The sequence below is a fragment of the Hermetia illucens genome, chromosome 2 (assembly GCF_905115235.1).
Source record: "Hermetia illucens chromosome 2, iHerIll2.2.curated.20191125, whole genome shotgun sequence".
NCBI lineage: Eukaryota > Metazoa > Arthropoda > Insecta > Diptera > Stratiomyidae > Hermetia > Hermetia illucens.
In genome coordinates, this window is record NC_051850.1 from 166582122 (window position 1) to 166610048 (window position 27927).

General features: G+C 40.1%; 1 protein-coding gene across 3 annotated transcripts; it reads left to right on the forward strand.

The window, feature by feature from the left end:
* Positions 1 to 27830, forward strand: LOC119648799. Of its 3 annotated transcripts, none has more exons than XM_038050643.1 (12): positions 1 to 314; positions 7060 to 7396; positions 11112 to 11320; positions 13499 to 13691; positions 14014 to 14382; positions 14443 to 14796; positions 18078 to 18255; positions 18319 to 18461; positions 23785 to 23920; positions 23989 to 24107; positions 24165 to 24375; positions 27357 to 27830. In XM_038050643.1, exons 1-12 carry the CDS (start codon positions 123 to 125, stop codon positions 27742 to 27744), a joined length of 2829 nt encoding a protein of 942 aa, XP_037906571.1. In that variant the 5' UTR covers positions 1 to 122; the 3' UTR covers positions 27745 to 27830. The 3 variants fall into 3 exon arrangements, with proteins under 3 accessions (XP_037906571.1, XP_037906572.1, XP_037906573.1); XM_038050644.1 differs by having other exon boundaries at positions 24174 to 24375; XM_038050645.1 differs by having other exon boundaries at positions 18090 to 18255.
* The last annotated feature ends 97 nt before the right edge of the window (positions 27831 to 27927 follow it).

Consider the following 27927-nt stretch of genomic DNA (forward strand, 5'->3'; position numbering starts at 1 on the left):
GTTGAAATTTTCCTTTAGACCGCGGTTGGCTGTTGTCGGTTGTCGATTCCGAAATATTATTCAAAATAAGTTCGATTTTTCTTGAATTTAGTCGCTAACAGTTGAAGTTAATAATATTAGCCATGATTATAAAAACCGGAGAAATTATTATAACAATTGTTGCCTTATTTGTTCGGATTAATTTCGCGTATATATATTCGACTGGAAACCACGATTCGGATATTTGTGGTCATTGGAATGGTAGACGACATTTCCTTGAACTTGGAGATCGTGGGGAGTTACACGCGAAAAACTTAACAAGCTCCTATGCACGAGTAGTTATCCTTTATGAAATCAGTTAGAAAAAGATCTATTGCGAGAATACAATTTGTAGAATTTACAGTAAAAATATGATCCAATTTGGTGAAGTTTGTGAAAGGAAAATTAAATATTTAATATTGTTATTTTGACTCCCATTTATATGGCAATCAATAGGTCCCAATTGCAAACTTCTTAAGTCTTCTTTGAAGTGAAGCATCAATGATCCCCCTATATTTTCACTAGTAATGTAAATAAGTTTATCACTGCCTGTAGATATAGATCTATAGTATGGTTTGGTTGATGGTTGAAGTGATTGCTTTGCAATAAACTTATGCAGGTCCAGTTCCGCCGTTTCAAATGTGACACTCCCCTATTCCTGGCATTCAGAACCAATTGGTAGCATTAAGGTAAGCTTCTGAGATCTTATTTCTAGAGGCGTCCCTAAGATCCAAGCCTAGCTCTAGCCTGGCTGTTATCAAGCCCATTTTAGCAGCATGGTCACCTATGGATCTGACCCTATATTCTTACACCGAGAATTCAATAAATTTCATGATTTGGTAAGTGGTGTCCCCGGAAGATCATGGTTCGAATCTCACTTTGGGTGGAGGGATTTGTATCGTGACTGGATATCGGATATCAGTGGTCTCAGTTGTGACTGAGTAGCTAATTCAAATCAGGATAATGCTTGAACACATTGCTTCTTGCAATGTACCGTAGGTCTGTAGTGTACTGTTATGGTTTTGCATGAGCGCCCTTACACAGTTTAATATCCACATCTAATCGGTTTGTCGTGCCAATGATTATTATTTAGTAAGCAGTATGATGGCTACCATATAATGGCTGCACTAAGAGAGTAAGAGATAGTTCTACTCCTGACATGGATGCAGGGAGTCCTGAGTCCGCATTCATTTGTGGTGCACGGATCCCTCATTTTTGGCTAAACACACAAGTTTTTTAAAAAAGTTGATCGACGATTTCGTCCAGAGCAGAGGCAACTCATCAGACACTGCCTCACCTGTGCCCTGGGAGCAGCGTGACCAAAAGCGGCGACAGGTGGTAATCGCTAATTATATCGCAGTCAAATCCGTCGGGTGTTCACACCCAAACTAGGTCGATGTGAATTTTTTGTACAGATTTTTTTGTTTCTGTGGTGATGCTTCTGCGACCGGGAACCCAGATAACGCGCCACTGCCAAGCTGATAAATAATAATAATAACCTTTGGTGCAACAATCCATATTGGATCAGGGCTTTGAAGTGTGTTAGAGCACTTCATTCAAGATCGTAACGGTACACTAGGAGGCAATGTGGTCAGCGTTGTGCTCGCCCGAGATTATTACCCTGATTTGACTCAGGTACTCATTCCCAGCTGAGTCGACTGGTATCCGACGTCAAATCACGATACAAATCCCACCGCCATCAGTGAGATTTGAACCGTGACCTTCCGTAGGACAACCTTGCGCTCTAACCACTCAGCTATCCGGACATGGGAAGTTAACTCAGATGAATATAAGGCTCTTTGGCGGGTTAAGTGTCGATAAAAATTTCTTTTTTCCATTGAGAGGTCTCATGTTTCAGTAATGGACAAGAATTTCACTTTGTCAAAAGCTCTCCCTGAAAAATGCTGCTGTTAGTCGACTCACAAATCCGGACGACCCTAGTGGATTTTCAGTCCATCGGTGAAAAGCACAGTGTCAACCCCTTCTACCAATTCGTCATTCCCCGAAATCCTCCTAGTTGAAATATTCATGGAAAACTTAGTAACGCTAATTCTTTTGTGATATAGTCAATTGAAGCTGCATCTAGTTTTCTGGGCGCTAATTCCAGGATATTCATCATCATCAACCGCGCAACAATCGGTACCCGGTTTATGCCTGCCTTAATAAGGAACTCCAGACATCCCAGTTTTGTGCCGAGGTCCATCAATTTGATATCCCTAAAACCTGTCTGGCGTCCTGACCTACGCCATCGCTCCATCTCAGGCAGGGTCTGCCTCGTCTTCTTTTTCCACCATGGATATTGTGCTTATAGACTTTCCTGGCTGGATCATCTTCATCCACGGATTAAGTGACCCGCCCACCATAACCTATTGACCCGGATTTTACCCACAACCTGGCGATCATGGTATCGCTCATAGGTTTCGTCGTTATGTAGGCTGCGGAACCGTCCATCCTCATGTAGGGAGCCAAAAATTCTTCGGAGGATTCTTCTCTCGAACGCGGCCAAGAGTTTCTATCTTTATTCTTCCCGTTTGACCAGTGCGGTTTGACGTTGTTGGTGGGTTGGTTTTTGGTGCTGACGTTGCCACCATTTATTTTTTTTGCCTTCATTGATGTGCAGCCCAAGATCTCGCGCCGCCTGCTCGATCTGCATGAAGGTAGACTGTACATCTCGGGTGGTTCTTTCCATGATGTCAATATCGTCAGCGTAGGCTAGTAGTTGGGTGCACTTGAAGAGAATGGTGCCTCTCGCATTTACACCTTCCTTGCGAATTCCTTTTTCCAGGGCCAGGTTAAAGAGGACACATGATACGGCATCCTCTTGTCTTAGACCGTTGTTGATGTTGAATGGTCTTGAGAGTGATCCTGCTGCTTTTATCTGGTTTCGCACATTGTTCACGGGCAGCCTAGTCAGTCTTATCAATTTCGTTGGGATACCGAATTCTCTCATGGCGTGTACAGTTTTACCCTGGCTATATATTATAGGCGGCTTTAAAGCCGATGAATAAATGGTGCAACAGATGTCAATATTCCAACAGTTTTTCCATCGCTCGTCGCAGAGAAAATTTGATCTGTTGCTGATTTGCCTGGAGTGAAGCCTCTTTGGTATGGGCCAATGATGTTCTGGGCATATGGGGCTATCCGGCCTAGCAAGATAGTGGAGAATATCTTATAGATGGTACTCAGCAACGTGATACCTCTATAATTGCTGCACTGTGTGATATCTCCCTTCTTATGTATGAGACAGATAATGCCTCGTTGCCAATCGTCAGTGATTCGCTGCCCCACACCTTCAGCACAAGTTGATGAATAACTTGGTGTAATTGGTCGCCTCCATATTTAACCAATTCGACTGTAAGTCTATCGGCACCTGACGACTTATGATTTTTAAGCCGATGAATTGCACGGACTGTTTCTTCTATACTTGTCATCTTCAGTTGGCGGGACCTTCAACTCGCTGATGTTCTGGTTGTTCAGTAGTTCACCAAAGTACTCAACCCATCGCTCCAATATGCCCATTCTGTCGGAAATTAGATTTCCCTCTTTGTCTCGACAGGCTGAACATCGAGGTGTATAAGGCTTCATCCTGCTGACTTGTTGATAAAACTTGCGCGCCTGGTGGGGTTGCTCCCTGTAGTCTTCTAGTTGACAGATCTGGTGGTTCTCCTAGGCTTCCTTTTTCCGTCTGTGAAGTCACTTCTCCGCTCGACGGAGTTCGTGATAAGTCTCTGCGCGTGCCCGCGTTCTTTGAGAATGCAACATTACTCGGTATGCAGCATTCTTTCGTTCCGTAGCTAGCTTACATTCATCGTCAAACCAGCCGTTCCAAGGATTATACATATAGAGAGAAACTCAAATATCTAATTGTTCAGGAATTTCGCAATAGATTTAGACATATATTGACCATATTAAGAGAAGTTACTCGATTGGACGTTTCTTGGAAAAATATATTATATACCTTTAGAAGCTTGAAAATTTCCAGAAGTACTGCATATATGTGTATACGTACAGATGGCAAACGGCTCTAAAATAATCAATCGTCATCACCGACTCTATTTTAGGATTTTGCAATTAATGATTGGCTCTTTTACTGGTATTAAAACGATCAATTTAGGATAATCTTTTATGTCATTTAAAGCGTTAATTTGGTGTTTAACCGAGAGATCGTCAAGGATAGGCAAAATCAAAAAGTCACCTCATGATGCTCTTCTGATACTGCTAACGACTCTCACATATCACCGACGGGGTGGATATTCTGAGCGCCAGATGTTGATGGGGGCCTATGGTGTGTACGGATAAGCTTCTCCAATTCATTCGCAAATCTGTTCCATTGAGTGTGGGTACTGCTTATTAGATATACTGTGATTCTGGGCGTAAACGAAGTGAGATGACGGGACTCTGGAGAGTAGTCCTCTCCACACCAATGGAGATTTTTGATATAAGGGAGAACAGTTCGTTTGGATAAGTGATGGGGAGGTGTGGTCTTGCGGCAGTGACAACAACAAAGGAAGGTTTGCATATTTCTTAAACTTTCACCGCCTAGTCATTGACTGCACATTGTTCGAGCTCAAGACCGGCCATGACGTTAGTTGAGTTTCGACTGATCGGCACCAAACATCTAATTAAGCGATGCGTAACAAAAAATTTACTGAAGGTGAAAAGAACTATCTGAAGGTTGATGGAACTGTATGAAAGTTGATGGAACTGTTCTTAGCCATAGGCTTGGTTCAGGTGGACCCGAGATGTTTTTAAATCTCCATCTATCATATCAGATCATCGCTGTTTCGATCGGTCTTTAAGTTGTTTCACATTGACTTCGATGTTGAGGCCAGTCTTAGCTAATGAGTTCTCATTCGTGTGATTTACATGACATGTCTCAACGACGCTTCTACCCCAAGGGGAGTCAGTGATTCAACGCAACATCTTCGTCATCTTGGCTACTTAGTCAGCAATTGGAATCATAAAGGGTAAGAGAGCCGACCACGTTGTGATAGGTTTTGTATGCCAATTGTGGAGTGCCATTTCATCCAGGATACGCTGATACATGAAGCAATTTCATGATGCAGTTCACCATTGGCTGAGACACCTCTTGCAATCATAGTAGAGCAATTTATCCCAGCGCAAAATTATTCTGGCCCTAGCTGCTGTTGAAATGCACACCAGATTAGTTTGTGGGGCACACGGTTAAACGCCTTCTTTAGATCTATGAAGGCAATATGAGGATGGCGATGCTTTTCATGGTGTTTCTCTATGTGGAATTCGATATTGCGGATATTATACCAGTAGTTCCACAGTTCTTGATAAACTAGCATTGGGTTATGGTTGTTTGAACGATGTCACGAATGCGGTTTTCAGGAATGCTTTAAAAATTTGTATGGTGTGGGAAGGAAGGATGCAATGATACCCCAGAGAAAACAAATGACTCGTTATCCTCAAATAACAATAAGGTCATTCTAGGGAACTAAAGTCCAAAGTTGACAAGAGGAGACCCATAGAAGAACTACAAAGGGGCATATCCTTCCTAAAACTAAGATTAATCCATGAAGTGACATGGTTTTCATGAGATGGTCAGGCAACAACAATTTTTTCATGAGGATGCAGTGCTACTGTCGCATTACTAGACAAAGGACAGTGAAATCGAGCAGGGCTCAATAGTTCGAAATTGGGAAGCTAAACAGAGACACAGTGGCGGACAAATACGTATACTATATATGAGAACTTATGACATTCTTTACCTAGAATTTTCTGATTGACTGAGAGGCCACAGGTGAGAAATTATGGAAGCATACCTACATTGGGACCAGAACGATAGCTGCAGTAGTAGTAAGATATATCACAAGACAAAGAAATGACTGCTTCAATGGAGAATGTTTATATGGTGCGGAAAAGAAGAAGAATGAAGCGAGTAAATAATACATCTAAATATTAACTCGAGCGAAAGGAAAAAAAATTACAATGGACTAGTGCACGCCTCGGGTTGTTTCAATGGTGTGTTCCTGTCCAGGACAGCAATCAACGACCGATGTTGAAATGCGATACTCTTGCAGGACACGACTTTGTTTTCAGTAACAGTAAGATAATAGCCAGGATATGGTCGACCTGCGTTTACTCTTATAGGAAGAAGAAGAAGGGAGATACGACAACCGTTGATTAATGGTTTTGGCAAGACCACCATTTGCCTTTTCGCTGACATGACCATTGAGGTTACTCGCAATAATGATATATCCATCACCAAGAATACAGGTCTCTCTTTTGAGCAGTTTCTTGAAGGCGTCCTTCTTGGCATCGGTTCAACCTATTTCTGCCTCGTAACCGGCAACCAAATGAAACGATCATGTAATCGCTCAACTTCTTTAAGAAGCCTCCTTACATTCTGACGCCGTTCTTGCTCAAGAGACTTTGATGCATTTTATTATAAAGCACCCCTAGGATTGGCGTACGTTGTGCCGTTGTAATCAAATCCTGACAGCTAGGGGGTTTCTCTCCCCATCAGCGCGAAGTATCCTTTGTTTCTTAGACATCATAAACAACCTTTATGGGGAGCAGCTAATAATATAAATTCATAGGGGGATTCCCTTACTTGAGATAAAGAAGAGGGTAAAGAATTTTTGCTGGCAATATATGTTTTAATGAATATATTTGCATATTGGCCCTATTTTAAACATCGATGAGAATGGAAATGATATTTTTATAACAAAAATATAACCATACGGCTATGTTTCCGCAAAAAGCAACCTGTAAAGGCTTCAATTTCTATGTTTATTGACGCCACGGAAATATGTACTAGAAACATTCGGTGTGACTTTTGCCACTTAAAAATAGGATACTGTTGAATAAGCAAATAGAATCGTTTTGTGTAGGAATCAGTTCACTAATTGCATTATCTATTTTTCAAAACAAACAAGAAATTAAGCTTTTCTGATACCCTTGCGTCTTGCCGTAGGCAAATCGAGTAACTTCTCAAATGAAGGCCATATATATATACAATATTGCATAATGCTATTTGCAGCCGGTCGATAATGTGCCAATTGAAAATTCCAGAACTACATGTACACTAACGCTAAGAATCAAACAATGCTCTGGTATCAATGTAATTTGGAGCTGATTACCTGCTCGGACTGTGTAATCCGGATCACATTCACTCACACAAATTTCAGCAAAATATGTGAAAATCCAAATAGAAATATTGGTAATCCAACATCGAGATGTCCTTGTGATCATATACAGTTTTCTGAGCCGCCCTATGAACCCGATGTATCCGGACATTATTTTTGTGGTGACGGGAAAGTTTTCCGAAGTCAGACTAGGTCATTGATGATGAAGTTCTTCTATAAAACACCGGCAGAGCATATATTTACGTTGCAGTATTTTTCCGAAAGTAAGTATTTTATCCTTTTTGCTTTATTTTTATTATAGAATAGATATTGTGCCTTTGGATGAGCTTTGGCTCGGTACTTTGGGTTCACTCAACACGTATTTCAGTTTATCTTTAAACTGTTGTTGTTTTTAATGTAGTCCTTGCAATATTTGTCCCTTGTATTCGAAGTTTGAGTGAGGGCTTAGGGTCTACCAAAATTTCCTATTGCATCTAATTTACTGTATTTTGTGTCTCAAAGTACCGAAGAATTTCATTAGGACTTTTCAGAACCAGCCTTTATGTAGGGAAGTGCCAATTTCTGGAATCTATTGTTTGGAAGAGGAAAGAAAACATTTTATGCATGAGGACAATTTTTAAGGTTTTGTTGCATTTTTTCGACTTTCGGCATGCGGGTCTCCTTTCCTGTAACTTCGTTTCTAGTTCAAAAGTGATTGCTTAGTGATCGCTGAACGTGAAGTCCTCGTTAACTTGCTAGGACATATTACGTGCCAGCGCAGGGGTAACAAAAGTCAGATTCACAAGTGAATCGGACCTCCCTTTTCGACTGGTGTTTACATCACCTCTATTACCCGGAACTATAACTGGGCCAATGCTTCTAATAAGGACCGCTTCCTTGCGTTAGTCTCTCTGATACCCCACTCGGTTCTCCATGTATTAAAGTCACCGGCTATAGCCTTTGCATTTCGTTCTCTTGCGTCGGGAACAAGATTGTCTAGCAGGCCTTGAAATTCAGACAATGTGAAGCTCGGTTCGACCCGACAGCTAAATAGCCCTGACTTGGCGGCCCCACGCCCATATCGCCGCTCCACCAGTCGAATATGTTACTCATACAGCACCGTCAAGGTTTTTATAGGGTATGATGGGCATCTCTATCGCGGATTTTTCCTGTTCGACCGTGCAATGATTGAGGTTTGTTTGTTTTAACCTCATGTCTTCATTGCAGTTAATGCCTAAATCCCGAGCATTTGCCATTTACGGCAATATGCCAGTTACCCTGCCCCTTCTTTTCTTCGCACAATATGCATTTAGGGTTCCTATTGTACTCTTTGGCAATATGCCCTTTTTCACCACATCTTCGACATCAGATCGGATCGATCGATGCCGCCAATGCATGTCTTCGCGAAGTGGCCAAACATCACACATTCGAAGCATCTCTTTAGAGAGATCTGTTACCTTAGACGGCAAACAACCCATCCAATTCCAACTTTCTCCACGGACAATAATTTCTGCATTGTTTGCACTGGCAGTTTTTCTTAGACTCACAATGGTTTCTCCTCCGAATTGCTTCAACTTAAATGGTTGTTTCAAGGCAGTTCAGATTTTTTTTTTGAATGTCACTTCATTGAGATCCTTGCATTGTATATAGATCTCATGTTTTGGGGAACGTATCGCGACATTCTCCCCAAGCGAGTTTATAAAAACCGTCAGTATTTGTTCAGCTTAAACATGAGATCTCTTTTCGGGTCCTCTGGATTTTGCTGACATTTCCGTTTAGATCTCTTAGGTCGGGGTCAGCTTTGATTTTTCTTAGTATCTCCACATACGATAGATTTCCTTTGCTGGAGATTACAATTGCCTCTGGGTGAAGTCATTTGGTTTCCTGTTTTTCTTTTTATTTACGATCTTAGTCCGTCCACGGTTTTATTTTCCTTAGATTTCGCTCTGCTAGCCAACTTTCCCAATTTGGGCGAGGTTTTCCTCCATCTGAATTTTTAGTTCCGCTTGTTTGACTGGTCAGAATGTCTTTTTTTCCTTTTTGGCGCCTGTTGATTCCTCAAAAGAAAGTGTCGTAATTGAAAGTCACTTGCCCGGTGATGACCTTGCGCTTTGGTAACGCTTGGGTCTCCTATGACACTGTTGGGAAAACAGTTTTCGGCTTTTCCTTATGTCTTCCTTCTTTCCGCGACCTATTATAAAGCACCCTTATTGCCTTCACCGTGTTTTTAATGGTTTGGTGCACGTTGTGCTTGTCCTTGATGAATTCGATAACGGCAGCTCCTTTCTATTCCGCTTTAAACATAATTTTCTAGAAGGAGAAAGGAAACTCATTTATTGGACTAATTGAGCAGTAATAGGATCCTTTGAATGAGAAGAAAAAATGAGAGATATTTTCTTCTTCCTGGACTCACTCAATCCATAACAAAAAAGTCTTAAAATCTATCTAATATACGCTGTCTGCCTAATATAGGCTAAGTGCAGAGTTTCTCGATTTAATATGAAGGTCGGAGCACTCGTTGAGGAAGGAGGAGAAATGGGTTTGCACTGAGAGATACCCAAAAAGTTTAAGTTATTTTATACGTTCAGTTGTTGCTTCCGGATACTACTGCTGTCTCCCAAGTCTCTCATAAAAGTAAAGACCTCTTTATTCCTGAAGCAATAACCTCTAATCTTCTTAAGTGCATGTGACCTACTATCTGGGCTATTGTTCGATTCCAAAACTACCCGAGTGAAAGTTAGTCATTTTGCTATTCCACCAATCGTGCTCTTGCTGGGGAATATGAATCATATTAGCATTGAATCGCTATAGTTCTGTAGAAAGTTCTCTCTGTGCGGGTACCTGATTTAACCATGACAATGGTCCATTGTATCGCATGGTGGATGCTGTGAAAATAATTCTCGTTCAAGTGCTAAGACATACAAGTAGTATGCCCTTGCGCAGTATTAATAAAAGTCAGTTAAAAACCTTTTAGTTACTGGTTCATATCATTTTCGCTGGTTAGGGCCCTGTCCAACCGCGCTCCCCTGGCTTTTCGTTGATCATCATAATTCACGAGCCTAGAAGAGCAGACTGACGATATATTTTTTTGAACCTTGTCAACATAAGACTTGGAGGAGGGTAGCAGCTATGCACATAGACGCCACCTACTATAATTAACATAAGGCACTTCATAGAATCCCGTATAGTTGGGTTGCCAAAAATGCATGTTTCGACTTTACTAGTCTGATCTGCAATGATCCGTACATCATTGCAACGATTCCTATGGAGTCCAGTTGGGAAGTGAGCTGGAAATGCAAATTCTGAGCGATTCTTCACAGGTTGACCTCAAAAAATTAATATTTTGCCATTTAGAACCGATTGTAGTTCTGAGTATTTGGCGCTAACAGCAATTGTCTAAACGCGAAAACTTTTGCATCGCATCCAAGCCCACCGGGAATAGGGATCTCTCTGTATGTATTATCTAAATATCTATCGATTTTATTGAAAGTTTGAATTCTAAAGCTCTAAGAAAAGTCAAGCCAAGTCCATCCCTCTTTACTCTCGTCAAGTTTGGGTAGGATTGATGAACTATTTTGACGCCTTGACAACAGGTATTGGCAAGATCCTCCAGCACTTCAGTCAGGGGTTTTTTACTGTACTGTGGATGCCGCCGTACATTCCTAGGTTTCCCTTACAAGAAAGTTTCTTTGCAATGAGGTTTTTATCGCATTTCTAGGGTTATTATTTTTTTCAGCAACAAACGAAACCCAAATCTCTCGTATTTGATGCTTAGATGGGTTCCGAAGATCTCCCTTCAGTCTCATTTAAGTGCCTACCTACCTTATGACTTTTTCCAAGATAACTATTACTTATTTCAATGAATATTATTTCATTTGCTGAAAAAGGTTTGAAGCTTTTAAGATCCAAATTTGTCTTTTGTGGATACAAATGGGGGAACCTCAATATTTTCATCTTTATTACAGATTTAATTTATACGAATCTTTTTAATTTTTATAGGAAACGTAAAAATAATTAGTGGGTCACCGCGGCAATCAATTGTTAGCAACGCAACACAACTGAGGCCAAATATTATCTCAACACCGTATTTCCCGCTTCCATATCCTCGAGATTACGGAATCGAGCATATATTCTCATGCGATTCGGAAAACTGTCGAGTTCGCCTGGACTTTACAGATTTTCAGATCGGTTTAACATCAACTATGGAGGTACACCCATGTAGTTTTTGGATGAGATTTTGGTAATTGCTATTGTAATTTTGTATTTAGCGCTTAGTAGTGACTCTACGTGAAAATACATTGAAGAAAGAATCTTTTTTTAGCTTATTTTGATTATAACCTTATATGTAGTCGCTAAGTTGTCGCCTAAGTGTCATTGTTTTTAGTTGAAGGCTGTTTCTGTACAGCATTCAGTTTCACCGAGAATGCATTAGAAATTTGCAGAGTTGCATAAGGCCGCATTTACGATATGTAGCGTGAGAAAGAAAATGAGGTAAAAGTTGAGCATATGGCAATGCTTGTACTATATTACAACGTGCATTACATGGTATACAGCCTTGCAAGAATCTGTTATTTCCGGTATTTTAAGTTAGTACCACCTTAAATGGCATCATGACCAACGGTGCAACAACCGGTATCCGGTCTAGGCCTGCCTTAATAAGGAACTCCAGAAACGCCAGTTTTGCGCCGAGGTCCGCCAATTCGATATCCCCAAAGGCTGTTTAGCTTCCTGACCTCAAGTAGTCGCCAAGTAGCTGTTGAGTAGATTTAAAAAACTAGATGGATACCCGCTGGAAGAAGCATCAGGAATAGCAAGGACCTCATCAGAAAACTAAAGGATGTGGAATTTACGACACCGGATGACCAAATAGTGTCATTCGACGTTGAGGCACTTCTTTACCTGGAGGAATGGCTACTAAGTAAAAATCCCACATCTTTGGCGTGGAAAAGAGAAACAGGGGTGCTCATGAAACTTGCGAGGATATGCATGACGGAGAGCTACTTGACATTCAGAAGGAAGTTCTACAAAGGAAGGGGTGTCAATGGGGAACACCCTATCGCCCTTTTTGTGTGACATATTCATGGACAAGATTGAAAATTATCTAAATTCCAAAGGCCTACTCCCAAAGATCTGGTCAAGGTATATAGATAACATTTTCACCAATATCCATGGAGACAAATTGGAGGAGATACTGCAAGTCCTGAATATAGTAGATCGGAAGCTAAGAGTCACAATGGAGACAGAGGACAACGGAGAACTCCAGTTTCATGATTTAAGGATGATTAGAGAGAAAAGAGGGATCTCTTTTGATATCTTTAGAAAGCCTACACACACGCAGCGGATGATTCCGAATAATTCTAACCACCCCCATTCACATAAAGTGACCCTTCTCCATGCAATGATCCACTAATTGTTCACCGTGCCCCTCAGTGCTGAAAGATTTAGGAAAGAATCATCGATACCTTATAAGAAAAGGAATATATCATCGATAACGTCGATTATTGCGAGACTCATGTGGAAAAAGGTGAAACGGTAAGAAATAAGGGAAATGGCACCCTCGTTAATAACTTGGAAGGGAAAAGAATAATAGGGGTCACACACTCTACGGCTTCGTCGAAATTTATAAGAACGATGAAAGGGTTAAACATCGGCATGGTGCAATCGAGTAGGATTCACCAGCTCAAAAGCAGCCTAGGACCCCCAAGAACCGCAAATTAAAACACAAATCCTACAGGATAGATAAAGTGACATGTCCTACATAGGACAAACGAAGAGACTGGTTTCGGTACGCTGGGGAGAGCACCAGAGAGAAGCAAAAAGGGCCAAGAGAAAGAATAAGAAGGATACAACCCTGAAATCCATGATAGCACGGCATATAATTGAGGAGAGACATAGCATCACATGGGGGAATGTAGATGTCATTGCGGAATGCGGAAACAGTAGAGAGTTAGATGGGCAAGAGAGCCTTGCGATCCTAAGGGAATTAGAAAGGAACAAACGACACGGGCAATGTGCAATCGAAGCCCCTGAGAGAGGTGGCAAGTGAGACACCAGGAAACATTATGTTAAATTTAATATTGGATGACCAAAATAGAACACAATATCTTAGTTGATCAGGTAATGAGGAAGGACACATGTGCCGGAAATACGTACTTGCTAATAAATAGCATATCCCATTTTAGGACGAAGTCAACTGTTTTTTTTTTTTATTTACTTAGATTCTAAATATTCTGTTACCTTTAGTGTTATCATTTATCATTTTTTATCCTCAGTTTAAAATTTAATCGATGCACTTCATGTCGGTAGCTATACAACGCATAATCCTAGAACCTGAATATGTATCTAATACATCAATATATTATATAATACAATACCGACAATTATAGATTTTCGACTCAAATGGACAAATGTTGGACACGTATACCGGTGAACATTTTCGCCCGCCAATTGTCGTTAGTAGCGGGAAATCCCTATTAATGCAATTCCGTGGTAATGGCGTGACGGGAGTTGGATATCGTGCTGAAATCTCCTTTATATCTGAAAAACAGCTGAACGAAAAAGATTTGATACCTTATACAGGTAAGCCTATTTGCATTTTTTCCAATTTTGACCACGTCTCCTTGAATTTTTTGGACAAAAGTTTAGATACACAATGTCATGGATAATCCCATTCGTCAATTCTATTGTTATTGCTTATGCAGTTGCATTACGCAATAAGTTGATTAGAAACAAATGATTCGTTACATGCGCGTGTACAGTTAATCGATATCTGAGTGTTGATGAATGGATTCCATACACTGATTTTTTATGTAATATCCTTATTTCATTCCTTGACTAATCGCATCATCGCAATATCCACCTATAATCAATAGAATTTTATTGACTTTATTCTGCTCAACAGATTGCGGTGGAATGGTAGGAAGTTTTGGTGGAGCTATAACGATGATGAATATGCTTGAAAATGCATCCAGTGTTCGGTACTATGATTGCATTTGGATCATCAAACCAGGCAACAGTTACATGTTGATGAAAACACATATATCCTTACGTGTTGATGCGTTTCATGGCATGGCGTCTCGATCTGAGCTTGTAATCAAAGAAGGTACCACATCGATCGGGCAACAACTTGAAACCGTAAGATGGCCAGGACATCGACTGAGTAAAAGAAATCATATCCTGCCCATAGTGGCGGGTTTCTACGTTAGATTAAAAGGCGTCTTCGGTCTACCTTCTCGTCTGGCTATTGTTTACAGCGTTTTCAATTATATCAGTGAGTATCATACTTCGAAAGCTTGAGTGGATGTGGCAAATTTAAATCCTTCGTTTGCAGACTGTTACATAGGATCAGAGTTCCTGTGTGAAAACAATCATTGCATTTCTATTCGACTCCATTGCGATGGTTTCGATCATTGCGGAGATGGTAGCGACGAACCAGAAAAATGCGAAGAAGATTGGGCGCATTCTCCCAACGACCGACGATGGTATTCGCATAAGCCGAATTACTATTTTCCAAAAATCGAACAGTATCCAGATTTGAAAGCAGCCACTGGAATATTTATAATAAGCACACTTGGGATACTACTAGTCATATCTGGATGGATGGTCATCCTTTACAGAATTGGTATAAGAACCCGAAATCCACGTGATTTACAAAATCATCTACAAACTATTAGTGAATTGCTGGGTAAGTTCTTAATTCAGTTATATTGGTTAATTTTAGAAAGACAGTCAATAATTTGATTGAAACTAACAATTGAATGTCCCAGGACCAAGGTAAACCTAAGGCCATTCTTCTGAAGCTGAAATAGTTATATATTGTTTTCCATGGTACTGTATCATTTCGATAGGCAGAATATCCATAAATGTTGCATGGCTTTATGGAGGCAATCGCACCACTACGTCTGGCCTCAGCAATATTCTCCAAAACTTACTTTGAAAATCAGATATCTGAAAGGAGGAGGATTTAAAGTAAACTTTTTTCTCTGGATGAAAGTAAAAATCTTAGAAATGTAAAAATAGTGAGAGGTTCTGCGGAATGTGGGTTTCATACCCGCTGAAACCATTCCCTTCTTCTGCCCATATCCATATGGGGACACCATGTAATAATTCACACGTGATTTGTATGTGCTCTACTTTAGTTCCTTTTTTATCACGGTTATTGTCGCTTTTGCCTCTATCTAGTTTTTCTTCTACCTTGGCAACTCCCCAATGAGATTGAATAGATAGAGATATCTATGTTGAAACTGGATTAAGGGTTACTAGTGCCTGTTGGCGGGAGTGCGTATCAATCCAGCCAAAACCACCACTAGGAAACGTAGGCTTAATCATCTGCGTGCCATAAGGTTACATGACATGGAGGTGAAACAAGAAACAGAGGTGAAATATTTGGGAAGTACGCTAGACCAAAAATTACTCTAGAAGACGCATGTCGGAAAACTACAAGGGTTCTGATGGCCTGCAGATCCATAGCAGGAAAAAAATGGGGTTGCAGCCCGAAGATACCACTTTGGATATACACTGCTAAGGCTATAGGTCCCATAGGTGGCGGTAATTTGGGCAGAAAGAACTACACTCAGCACACAAGCCAGGGAGTTACACAAACTCCAAAGATAGGCTTGCGTGTGTATCAGTGGGGCAATGAGGGCATATCCAACGGCATCTCTGGAGGTCCTTCTGGGACTAACCGCTTTCCATCTGCACATATAGATGCAGGCAGGGAGGACAAACTTCAGGATGGCCGGGAGTATCAGTGAGACGGGGAGCTGCTTAAATCCAAGGAAGATTGATATTCTTTCTAGGGGGTATCCCGAATTATTGATAGCAAGGGGTGACATGACAAAGAGGTTTCACTTCGATAAGAAGTTTGAAACACGTTGGAGTAATAAGGCAAACTGGGAGAGCGACGCTGTGACATACGACTTAAACCAGCAACTGATTACGGATCTCTCACAACAGAGGGAGCGGGTACCGGGGTCATTGGTCTAAGGGAAATGTACTTGGAGCGAATGTGAAAGCGCACTAGCATATTCCAGGCGGAAATATACGCCATAGACAGATGTGCCTCCTTTAATCTCCAAAGGAACGGCAGGGAGCAGAGCATTGCTATTGTGGCGGGTCTACCAGGAATGGAGCAGTCCAGGGTGCTTATTGGGGCATTCGAATCGAAGCGTACAAAGGACTGTTTAGACCTCACCAAGAAGAACCTCCGAATCATAGTGGGAATTCTTACCGGTTACTGCCGGCGAAACTATTACCTAGGGAAGGTAGGGGTATCTAAGGACACTGCCTGCAGGTTCTGTGCGGAGTGTATTCAAACCTCTATACAGGTTCTGCAACAATGTCCGACACTTGTACAAAGCAGGTCGAGGCATCTGGCAGAACACTTATACCAAAAGCAAAGTTAAAAGATTTAAAAGTAGGCTTGCTTGAGATACTAATAGGTACACTATAACTAGTAAAAGGGACACAACAGTTTTTTAAGGACGCGATGTGACTACCCCTTAACAGAATAATAATGAATAATCTATGTTGAAAACGTCACTCAGTCTCTTTCTCTCCTTAACAACCTCGAATAACGGAACATAATATTTGGGACAGACTCGCGCAGTCTAGAGGGATGCATATAACCAGCTTTTCCATAAGGAACTGCTTCAAGTGGTATTTAGATTCTTGCTCGGCCCATTTCTCAATACACTGGATCAGAGTATGGGTCTAGCGGCGCGTCTTGTATTTAATTTTTATTTTTATGTTGCTTTTATCTTTCCTAATTTTTGGACACTTCTGAAGAATTCATTCTCTTCCCTCATATGTACAAGCGCTTCATTTAAATTGACCCATTCTTGGTCAACAGCGTTACCTGCTGCTCCCGTTTAAATAGAGTCGCATATAGTAGGATGTATTTCACCATTGCTACGATAACTAGCCTTCGACTACACTTTGGCCCGCCCCCGATATTAGGCATCATCCATGTTAGAGTTAAGCTAACTTTTGCTGTTTTCTTTTACATAATTTCTTCCTCTGAAGCTTAACTTGGCACCATTCAGTATCTCCAGATACTTGATGTCCAATTCGTGAACAACCTCATGTTCACCAACCCGTCTATTAAAGTATTGGTTTCTTCGCGATTTGGTGAAGATGATGATGTAGGTCTATGATTTGCACAACAATAAATATGGTGATAATGAAACTAAAGGATACTCTTATTGGAAATTAAATAGGAAAAACATAACACAATAAAGGACTGTCTGGATTCCTTATACTTTACAACCGAGTGAACAGTAATCTTATATAGGAGACCCCATAGCATCATATAGTTCGACATCTTCCGAGAGCTTTTTAACTACAACCACCGCCTGGTCGTTTGCAAAACCAATTCCATATGCAATACCAAGTAGGGATGGGTAGATGATATATGTAATATTACAAAAATGACATTACCTTAAGTGTAATATCATATTGCCATCTACGAGCGCGATCAAAACATTACCAAACTTTACAACATCACCTAGTAACACCGCATTACCGCATTACCTTGTATTACCGCATCACCTGTCATCGTCGCATTACCTTGCGTTACCGCGTCATCTATCATCATCGCATTACTGTATCACCTATCATCGCATTACTTCATCACCTATCATCATCGCATTACCATATCACCTATCATCATCGCATTATCTTGCATTACCGCATTACCTATCATCATCACATTACAAAGATGAGGATGATATTACTTCTCTGTAATGCAATGTTTTGCAATGTAATGTCAAATCACCGACGCCGAGCATTGCTTGTGAATCTATTTTTGTCATGGTTGCTTGTTTTCTTAGCTGCTTAGGGCTGACTTTGGTGTTAGGGATAATATAGGCGCGATCAAACTACCTTCCAAACATTACTTTCACTACAGCGTATGACACTCGTTCACAAAATTTGTTTTCCTTGAAGAACAGAGAATTACTATTTCAGATCGCCAAGAAGAAATCCCCGTTGATGATCCGCCAGATTATGAAGCACCACCAGACTATGAGGATGTAATAAAAGTGGGTATGGATGATCAAATGAGGCATTCGAGACGTTTAAATCGGCCGAATGGTAAAAAGCATCACCACCGCCATCGACGTCAGAACCACCTTCACCCTCAAAGGTAAGCATCATGTCAATATTTCTAAAATTTAATAATATATATAGCTTTAATTATATTTACTAGAAATCTGTCAAATGGAAATGCAAGTATCGCAGACCAGAATATGCCCTCTTGTTCCACAATGTCAATGAACAGTGACACTGGCCAATCTGACCAAAGTGATGATAATTTGTCTAACACGGTTTTGATGTCAACAGCATATTGTGGTAATGTATAACTAAAGATCTATGCATAAGTATATAAAAGTAGTATCAACTTCATTTATGGTTTTAATGTCATTTTATGATACTGGACCTTCTATAGTCAAATACTCAAAAGGTTTTCCATTGTTGAGTCTGGAGTGTCTATTGTGGGCTAAAATTTTAGAGGAAAGGTTGAAACTGTGCACCCACATGCATGTAGCGAATGACATTGTTCTATGCTAAGACAAAGGGGGAGGAAGTTCCACAACTGCAGGGATGATGGTGGTGTACAAATTTTTTCGCCAAATAGAGCCATATGGGCTATCAAATGAAAGGTCTCGATTAGTATTCTTCAAAGCAAATTTTAGTTTTCAAATGTCCTAACAGGCGAAAATACCGAAAATTTTAAATGCTTTTTTCTCGAACCCATCACAACTGAAATCCAAGAAGTCTTGTTCGGTTGATTTGAAATATGATGTTTTTTTTCTTGATAAATAATTTTAGGACGATTTTGCCGAAAATTTTGAACTTCTTTTAAAAGTGCGCCATTTTTGCAAAAATTTAAATAACGAAAAAAATTTGATCGCCCAACTTTTAAAAAAGGAAGCTTCGCCGAAGAAAAGTCGAGTAGCTGAGTCGTAGTCACGTACTTTACGATGCCGGCATTAGTTTCGCCATTAGTTCCAAAGAGGACCAGGGCGTAGGTTCGAAAGTTACCTTATCATATTCACTGAAAGTATATTTTTTGACTGGGACCCCCCCCCCTCCTTAAGTTCTAGAATTACTAACTTACAGTAATGAAGCATATTCAATAGAGCGTAATAATACCAAGTTTGGTGGAAATCGTGCTATTATCAACAGAGTTATAATAGGTCGAATTTGCTACTTTTGTTGAAATTTATTCTAAGCCTTTAGTATTATACTAAAGTTAATGGTCTGACAGACTAAATGCATAAACATTACAAGCTGTTTGAATATGTCATTAAACTCATTTACAACAATAAAATGACTGAAATGGGGTAGATTAATACCTATTTTTTAAAAATAAAAATGATTTTAAAAACTAAAGAATGCGAAATATTTTAATGTATATCAAGTTTTTGGGGCAAACACCCGGAAAATTTCATAAAAATTCACCTTTTTGTTTTTTTGGACGAACATTTTTGATTATTGACCATTCTATGGCGAATTACATAGTCCATACAACCCTGTCTTTAATGTTTTAGATGTTCCAGTGACCTAGAATCATTCATACCGTCAATTTTCCATGTTTTATTAAAAATCCTGTAAAAGACAAAAAAAAACCTTGGAAAAATCTAAAACTTATTTTTTTAAATATTTCAAGATTACCGTAGTGTATGTGCAAAGTTTTATTAAGATATATTTTTTTAAGGTTTTGTGTAAAACAAAACCTTATTAAAATCGATTCAATGTCTGTCTGTCTGTCTGTCTGTCACACGCACTTTTCTCCAAAACTGCTAAACAGATCCGAACGAAATTTGGTGGACAGATGGGAACTATGAAATCCCACGCATACAGCGAGTGGCATAAATTTAGGTGGAGTTTAAAGGGGGGCTCCCCATACATGCAAAGGGGGGATTCAAAAATTTTTTTCACCGGATATAGTTGTGTAGGGTATCAAATGAAAGGTCTCGATTTGTACTTTCCGAAACTGATATTAGTTTTGGCATAAATTGCAAAGTGCGTGAGTAATGAGTCAAAATGTACGGACTTGAAGTGAGACAGGACTCATTTTCGGAAACTACCCTAAAAATCCGGAAAAAATTGGAGTGGTGCGCCTATATGAAATCTAGGCCTCAAAATATGTCCCATTCCGATATCTGCTCAAATAAACTTACTAATAATATATTATTACTTTATAGAAATTTACTGAAAAACCCCCCTTAAATTCATCCTAGGACTTCCAGCATAGAGGACAATATTTTATATATACATGCAAAATTTCGTAGAAATCTGGTAATTAACGCCAAAGTTATAGCAGTTCAAACTTAGCAATTTCACGCGAGTTTACTGCTTCCAAAGCCATGCAAATCAGATGCTGACGTCATAATTACCCGGAATAATTGACATTCGCGTGGAATATTAAAGTCGCATTTATGAAGAATCTATTTATCTGCAGCCCTTTTTAAGATTTTGTGTAAAACACTTATGCGAAATCTAATCTTCGAGAGATGTCCCATTACGGTATCTGCTCAAATAAATTTACTAATAGTATATTATCAACTTTTAGAAGTTGACTAAAAAGCTCCCCTTAAGTCCATCCTAGGTGTACCAAATTTTGCACCGACATAGAGGACAGTCTCGTGTATACACATGCCAAGTTCCATGAATCCAATTATTAGCGTCCAAGTTATAGAAGTTCAAACTTATTAATTTCGTGCTAATTAACAGCATCCTAAGCCATACAAATAAGATGCTGACGTCATAATTAACGAGAATAATTGAAATTCGAGTGAAATATTAAAATTCCATTCAAGAAGAATCTAGTTTCCCCTAGCCCTTTTTAAGGTTTTGTGTAAACACAAAACCTTATTAAAATCGGTTCACTGTCTGTCTGTCTGTCTGTCTGTCCGTCTGTCTGTCTGTCTGTCTGTCTGTCTGTCTGTCCGTCACACGCATTTTTCTCGAAGACGGTTATAGCGATTGAGACCAAATTTGGTAGAAAGTTGGGAACTGTGAACGCTCACGCATACAGTGAATTACATCATTTTACGTCGAATTTAAGGGGGGGTCCCCATACATACAAAAGGGGGGTGTAAAATTTTTTTTCATCAAATATAGTCATGTGGGGTATCAAATTAAAGGTCCCGATTAGTACTTTTCAAAGTCGATCTTAGTTTTTACATTCGTTGGAGGGGTGGGGCGCGCGGGGGGTTGAAAATGATCACTTCTTTAAGACGGCCATTTTCAGAAACTACCAAAGCGAAAAATCTGAAAAAAATCAGGAGCCTGCCACTATATGGTGCCTGGGCTCCGAAATACCTTCCATGCCCATGTCTGTTTAAATAAAGTTAATAATAGTATATTACTACAAGTTTTTTTAATTGGTTAGAAACCCCCCTTAAGTTTATCCTAGTACCATGAAATTTTGCAGTGATATAGGCTATAGTATAGAGCATGATCTTACTAAGTGCGGTGGAAATCGCACTATTACTAACAAAGTTATAATACCTCAAATTTGTTGCTTCTTTGAAAATTGAAGACTATGAATGTCAATATCACCCGAAAGTGGATACTCTCACATAATATATGGATATATTACGTGCTACGTACTAAGAAATACACAAAACCTTTCGTACCTGAAGCGTCCAGCTTCCGGTTTCCCGACTTGTTTATATTTGATGTTGGTTAAATTGTTGGCACTTGCTAATAATATTAAACTCAGAGTGTGAAGCGTATGAGGTTGACCATTATCAATACAGGGCTTTCCATCAAATGATTTATTTAAATCGCTTTCTAGAAAATAGAGGGCAGTGGAATTTCTAGCTATATTATACGGAGCTGTCGTGCACTCGTCGCTACTCCCATCTTTTTCTTTTTCTTTAACCTTCAGTTCACAAGCGGGGTCGACTCGTCGTGATCGGTTTCGTCATTTTATTTTATCAAATGCCTGATCAGGATGTAATCTCGAGACCTTTAAATCCCCATCCAGCATATCAAGCCTTTATTGTTTTGGCCGGCTTTTTGGTTGCTTACCATTGTTTTCGATGTGCTGACCAATACTGGTTGTTGAATTCTCGTTAGTGTGAATTACGTGACCACACCATCGAAAACGTCTCCCTTGCAGTTTTCCCACGATCGATGCAAACCCATATCGATCGCGGACATTCTCATTTCAGACGTAATCAAAACGTGTCACGCCACCGGTGCAATGCAACAGCTTCGTCCCCATTACCGCAAGACGCCGTTCATTGTCCTTTATAGTCAACACTCAAACTATAGAGAGCGACAGACGGACGACATTCGTCGATCACAAAAAACACCAGTTGCGGAATGTCACTTCATCCAGGTGGCGTTAATGCTTGAAATATTTCATTACGCAGTTCTTCATTGGCTGGTAGCATTGACTCGAGATATTTAAATCGCTCAGTTCTTTCAATGGCAGTAATCTGCCCCTCCAAATATTTAAATCGCTGAGTTCTGGCAATGGTGGTAACCTGCCCAGAACTGAACGATTTAAATATCTCGGGTCAATGCTATAAGCCAATGGAGAACTACGTTATGCTCCTCACATAGGGAAACACAAAACCTTTATACCTGAAGCGTCAAGCTTCCGGTTTCCCGACTTGTTTTTCTTTTAAAATAATCATTTGAAAAAATTGAACCCGTTACATCCCTTTAATTTGAAATGCTTTTCACCTATTCAACTGAAAAATCTGAAAATAAATCATAATAATGGTCCTTTATAGCATCTAGGCCGCATAATAACCCGTGTTCAAAATTGGGTTACTGTTTGTCATACGTATTTCCCAGAAATGGTTTTACCTTTTGGCACAACATTTGGGGTAAAGGTTCAAACTTTGAACCCACACGCATGCAGTAATTGACGTTGTTCTATACTGTGTTTAAGAGGGTCCCCTACAAAAAAGGATGTACGATTTTTTAACCAATATAGTGGGGAGGAGCGGGTATCAAATAAAAAGTCTCGATTAGTACTTCACGTCAGGCTTTATTTTTATGCTAGCTGCAAAGTAGGGAGTGAGCGGGTCAAAAAGGGGACACTTAAATTAAGGAACCATTCTCAGAAATTGCCCAACCACAAAAATCAGGAAAATAATCATGGTGGCCTAAAAATAATACCTACTAGATATCTACTAAAATAGAATTCATAATCGTGTATTACTATTTTTTTTAAATTGACCCCTTTTTAAGCTCATTCTCTCTCATACAACTTTACAACAATACTATCATTAACAAAGTTATGGTAGATCAAAGTTGCCTTTCTCCCGTAAATTTACTAGACCTCAAGGCGCCATATGTATCTAGAATGTCAGTATCAAACAACAACAAGTAGTTTGGCATACGTACATATATATACACTACGAATTCAGTACAAATAGAACGATTGAGCTCCCAAATATTCTAAAATATTCACAAAACTGAACTGAACTGAAGCACTGAGCTTCCGCTTTCCAATTTATGTTGACTTGGTCTCCTTATTAAAACAATGAACAATTTGTTGGAAATAAGATAAACAGATATTTTTTAAGCTTTTTGCATCTATATTTGCTTTCATTTTACAATTGCGATTCCATTACAAAAAACATTTTCTTATTGAAAAAATTACACGATATTTTAATGTTGAAATTAAGACGCACGGTTACAGAGATTGCAGAAACAACTCCGGCAGCATCGAAACGGTATGCTTGGAAAGACCAGGGTTGTCAGACCAGCACGTTGCTCGATTATGGAGCGTCCACAAATGGGGCAGATTCGTCGAATCTCAATCACCAGGAGAACTCGTGAGTGCAATGGATTTCAGAAAATAAAAGAGCCACTGACCATTTGTATATCTGTTGGAAATTTACAGGTCCTATAGTCTCGGGACGCCTACGCAATATGAGGAACGTTCTGCAGAATTCCGGGACGAGTCACTTAATGTTTCCCTAACTTTAAATATACCAACCAACCATACAATGACAGAAAATAGTAAGTATTGAAATCATATGTTCAGATAAAGTGAAGATCTTAAGATCTTAACAATAGGTCTTTCAGATCCTTTACGTCCCAAGAGTGTTGCCACAGATAATAATAATTGCTTCAAAAAAACTTGGCTTATGTTCTCTAGTGGGGGCGGAGGAGGAGCTACCACCACAGATGCCTCCCATACCGACACCACATCAGCATCCGGATTTTTAACGCCCGAGGCATTTAAAAAACAAGAAATGAATTACGGATCATATTTGCAAAGCGACAGGTGATTTCAGAATTCTATATGATTATGTTTCTCAAAACGATAAGCTATTCTTAGAGCAAATGATAGTTAGTTAGTTTCTTTTAGTGGGGGGAGCTGCAGCTCCAAGCACTTAGCCCTTTTTTAGACCCGTTGTTGCATCCCCGGAGATTATCTATTCGTTGGCCCCAGGTTCTTTCACACAGATTTTCGTCTAGCGGCAGAAATTCAAATTTCTCCATTCGGCTGCGTTAATCCTTGTAATTTTCCCCTTTAGTTGACTTCCACGCGCTAATAGTATCTAGGCGTCCTTAGCTGCTTTCCTTTTCACCTTCAAATGGATTGGGGATAAATTAAAAAGAGCTTCGAGTACCGCGGTCGGCGTACTATTCATTGCTTCTGTTTCCTGCTGTTAGCAAAGTTCAGACTTGGCACCAGATGATCCTTTATGAACCAATCTACTAATCTTTCCAGTTCTTTTAGCAGAAAGAAAGTTAGATTTAAGCGTTTGAAGTTTTTGTGTCTGTTTAGGTGAGTTTGTACAGGGCATGTACTAGGCAAGCATGGTATATATTCTGAGTGTGTAGGCCGAGGGCATCCATTCCCTCTATTACTAGAGCTGGAATAATGCCATCCGGACCCGCAGACTTGTATCTATGGAACGAGTTAAATGCCCACTTTACTCATTCCGGTGAAACTATTATACTTTGCATGTCAGAGTCTAATCTTCTGGTTGAGGGCTGTATGTATCTGTCGACTTCGAGATGAGGTTTTGGATACTGCGTGGAAAGTGCACTTCAAGCAATTGGTTTGCCGCTTCTTCATCGCAAAGTGTCTCTATAATGATCGTTTGGCCGACCTTATGCTCTTCGTTAGGCTTTTTGAGCCTCTTTATACCGAATTTAGCCAACAGCTGAATCAAACTTTAGAGGTCGGTTGAGGAGCAATCGTGCCGTTCTCCTCTGTTTCACCAAATCCGAGTTTCACTATGGTGTTTTACACTTCTTTGGCATCATGAAGCATCAAAAGCTTCTCTCATCCTATTTGTGATCATCTGAGGGGTTTTCCCAATTCCAACAATAAATTTTATGCGTAACTCGGGGACTCAGTTCTGTTTTGTACGTTGTCCAATCTGTCTTACGTGGATTCCGAAATGGAGTGGCGGGAGTGGATCCATGCCCATTACGAAATCAATGTACCTGTGATCCGAGAGCGTGATATCGTCTGATAGTCTCCACGCTCCAACCAGAGCCGCAATCCCAGGGGCTGCCACAGTGATGTCGATAACCTCTTGCCTGACCACGCTAAAGAAACTGGGTTCATTACCTAAATTGAAGATTTGCAATTCGGTTCTTACCAAACACTCCAGTAGTCTCGATTCTCTCGCGTTGATGTTGGAACTTCCCCAGCATATATCACATCCTGCTGTTATTAAACATGCCTTTACTTTTGGCATATTGGTTAGCTCTGATGAATGTTCCACTGGGAACTTCGTCTACGTTATAAGGGAAATAAGCAGAGAACCATCGAATTTGATCGGTCATACGTCATTCGTCGTTGAATGAGAAGCGTACTGTCTGAGCCACTCGCTCGTGCTTTCGTTGGCAAAGTTTGTCTGTAACATTTTACGGTATACACTTACCGACTTAAAACGTAATATAATTCCTTGCGAGGATGCAGTCCTTACAGCTAGGAGGAGTTTCCTCCTAAGCTGCTGGCACTGCTTTGTATCGTAACCGGATGAATTGCTGTCGTCATACAAGACTCAAGGCTTCGATAGCCTTGACTGCAAATGAGGACTTGGCCGTTGCTGGCCGAGCCTTCTTTGCAGTCCTTTGAATCGAAAAGTTGGGATCGTCAGAAGACCGCTGATGCTTTCGTTTGCCCTTAGCCGCAACGCCACAGACGATTCTTTTCCTTCAACATTGGCACAACCTGGAGGTATTTTGCCCGAAGGCAGTTTGCCCGGAGGCATTAATTTGCTCGAAGGCTGTTTTCTCGGAGGCGGCTTGTTGCCCGAAGGCAGATGCTTATCCGAGGATAAAATTTTAGCATCAGAAGGTGGTGCCGATTGGTGCCCGCGGGCAGGAATGCTGACAGAAGGGACTGTTTCGGTTCGTCCATTAAGGACTGTGTCCCAATAGGGTTGATTTCCGCTTTCTCCATCGAAGAGTTCAGGGTTACCCCTTCGCTCAGGGTTGGATGGTCATGATCGAAGTGCTGTTGTTTTTTTTGGTATTTCAGGTTTTTAATTTCTTCATAGTTGGGTGCCATCGCATTTGATCTACCATGGAAAATAAGTTAATCTCCTCAGAGCCCTTTTTTGCTGAAAAAAATTGGAGTCGCCTGGTACCGACAGTTCACGGTACACGGTCACATCTTAACCCTGGCGACCATTCAGTCCTCGGCACGGTAGTCACACCTTGGCTTGGGGCTTTGATTACCGCTTAGCTTCAGATGCTACCTTTGGTTTTCCGGAGGATCTTCCTTACTAAGCTCCTTCACCACGATAAGGAAGGTAATCGCCGAAGGACTCTGAATTCGTTTTTATCTTCTAGACGCTTGATTCACCACTCAATTTATATGACGTTGTGCCAAAATTCAGACAGGGCAGAGTTTATTTAGATAGATATTAGTCAGGAATCGTAACGCGGCCGTTGTGTAGTCTAGTGCTTCTTATTTTTGCAAACTATTCTCCATTTGGAAACTATTGCCCCGTGATAATAAAAGAAAACGTCTAACATTCAAATGTTAGCCTAAATTACAATTTTTTAATATTCCATAAATTATCTAAATCCCCTTCCTCCTCAAATCCATTTCGAGATGGTAGGAGAATTGATGAAATTGGAAAGTTTGGTGAGAAACCTTACTATTATTAACAAACCTATAATAGGTCAAAGTTAAGTTATTTCAGTATTTAATACATCTGGAAAATAAAAAAAAACACTAAAAAGCCCCTTTTGAAAATGAATATTTTATTCAATCATCTTTTTAAATTTTTTCAGGAACTCTTTTCTCAGTACCACTAGCACCTTCGGTTCAGATTTACCTATCGATTGTACACCGGATGGTGAATTTACTCAACGTTCTTTGGTATCCGAAAATGCATCACCGTCTACAGATCATCCACCTAATAAACGACAAGGACCCCTACTGAACGCTAGTTTTTCCGATCATGGAATTACATATAAATCAAAAGGCTGTGATAACGGGAGTAATGTAGATGTTTCATGCTTTGGGAATGTAAACATTTTCGGGACTACGAAGCTGAGAAGAAATCACGTTCGTAGTAAATCATTTAACCAGAACGATAGGCGAATAGAGCAAAGGAATACTCGACTGAAAAGATGCTCATCGGCTGACCGATTGCTTTTAACAACCTTGTCCAAATAATTTTAACAGTCGTTTTGAATATCAGCCGAATTTAAAGGACTTTATTTTCGGTAGACCAGTAGCGTTGTTCACGCATATTTCCCAAAAAAAAACAATTTATACGTAATTTAATATATTAAATAGTATATTCACTTTATCGATTTAAAAGTATCAAATGTGAGTCGCAAAAGTTAAACCATTTGT

What these genes read in the sequence shown, in the direction of transcription:
- LOC119648799 (XM_038050643.1), top strand. Translation starts at nt 123, where the DNA reads ATGATTATAAAAACCGGAGAAATTATTATAACAATTGTTGCCTTATTT. An exon ending in GTTGCAGTATTTTTCCGAAA is followed by an intron (nt 7,397 to 11,111) that starts GTAAGTATTTTA and finishes TAATTTTTATAG; the next exon opens with GAAACGTAAAAATAATTAGT. An exon ending in GATGTCAACAGCATATTGTG is followed by an intron (nt 18,462 to 23,784) that starts GTAATGTATAAC and finishes GCACGGTTACAG; the next exon opens with AGATTGCAGAAACAACTCCG.